Source organism: Trichomonas vaginalis, chromosome IV (genome assembly GCF_026262505.1).
Source record: "Trichomonas vaginalis G3 chromosome IV, whole genome shotgun sequence".
NCBI classification, from domain to species: domain Eukaryota; phylum Parabasalia; order Trichomonadida; family Trichomonadidae; genus Trichomonas; species Trichomonas vaginalis.
In genome coordinates, this window is record NC_067206.1 from 8,375,582 (window position 1) to 8,376,788 (window position 1,207).

Below are 1,207 nucleotides of genomic sequence, written 5' to 3' on the forward strand. Positions count from 1 at the left end.
TTTGGAATTTCACCTCCCAAACACACAGATTGTCCAGTTCATTGGCATAGAGAATATCCGATTTCCAGTGTTTTACTCTGAATCTTATTAGTTAAATACCGAATTTCGAACATAAATTCATCAAAATCGAATAAAGAGACTACCAAAAACGACACAAATATAATCAAGTCACAATCATTTAACAGGAACTCCTTAAATGAAGATTTTTACAATTTTAATCTCTATATTTTAGAAAAAAATATGCTCAGTCACAAACACAATTACTATGTTATGGAACAAGGCATTGACACTCGAATCTCTGGCCAATTCGAGGAACATCCAAAATTTCAATAATCTTATCCCACAGAATCCATAGCCCAAAAACTTTAATTTGCATAGTACATTTGAAGACGAATAATATTAGTCCAATTTTTTTTAACTTTGAAATTTTCAAAGATACAAAATTTATTACATTTAGAATTAATGCATTAATATATGCATTTGTTCCGTACCGAAAATGAACTTTACAAAAAGTGACATGAAAAGTCTTAATTACATTAAAGCCAAATGTAAACTTCATTGAGAAAAAGCAGTTTTGTCTCGTATTCAACGTAAAATCTTCAAAAGAAGACTAAACAAAAAGTGCTACACTGATAACAAAGATGAATTTCACATGGAACGCGATGATTCAATAACTGCAGAGTTGCGACATACAATTGCGGAAAATGTATGGACAACCACATGTAATGGTGGAGAACCATCGTATCTTTCAGAGGTCGAATTACTTGATTTTTATGGTGAAATCAATCAAAGAGCAAAAGGTCTTGCATGTGAAAAGGTAATCGAAGCTTATCAGATTGCCTACGAATTACTGGAGTATAGATACAGCAGAGCTTTATATCTAGCTGGCCTTGTTCATCCAGACGAATTTCCAACAAGAGGAAAAAGAATTGTTTACTTCGCTAGAAGTATATCTCCCCTCAAGATCATGGTTAAACAGAGTTTGCTCTGATCTCAACATTGAGATCAAAAGCTCAAAAGAAAATGAGGAAAAACGAGCAAAGTACTGTAACACAGCAACAGTTGCTAACTTCTTACATTAATTTCAGTATACGGCAGGAATTGATCCATGGAATAAGTGGAGTATTTATGAAACATCTCTGCTTCATCAAAGCGTTACAAAGTTATCTGCACTGAAAGCAACCCTCCTTTAACCAAAGAAGAGCAT

General features: G+C 33.4%; 1 protein-coding gene across 1 annotated transcript; it reads left to right on the plus strand.

The window, feature by feature from the left end:
- Positions 1–652: 652 nt before the first annotated feature.
- Positions 653–991, plus strand: TVAGG3_0051950 (uncharacterized protein; the record flags this gene model as incomplete). The annotated part of the gene is made up of 1 exon (XM_051221072.1): positions 653–991. One exon carries the CDS (start codon positions 653–655, stop codon positions 989–991), a length of 339 nt encoding a protein of 112 aa, XP_051106058.1.
- Positions 992–1,207: the final 216 nt, after the last annotated feature.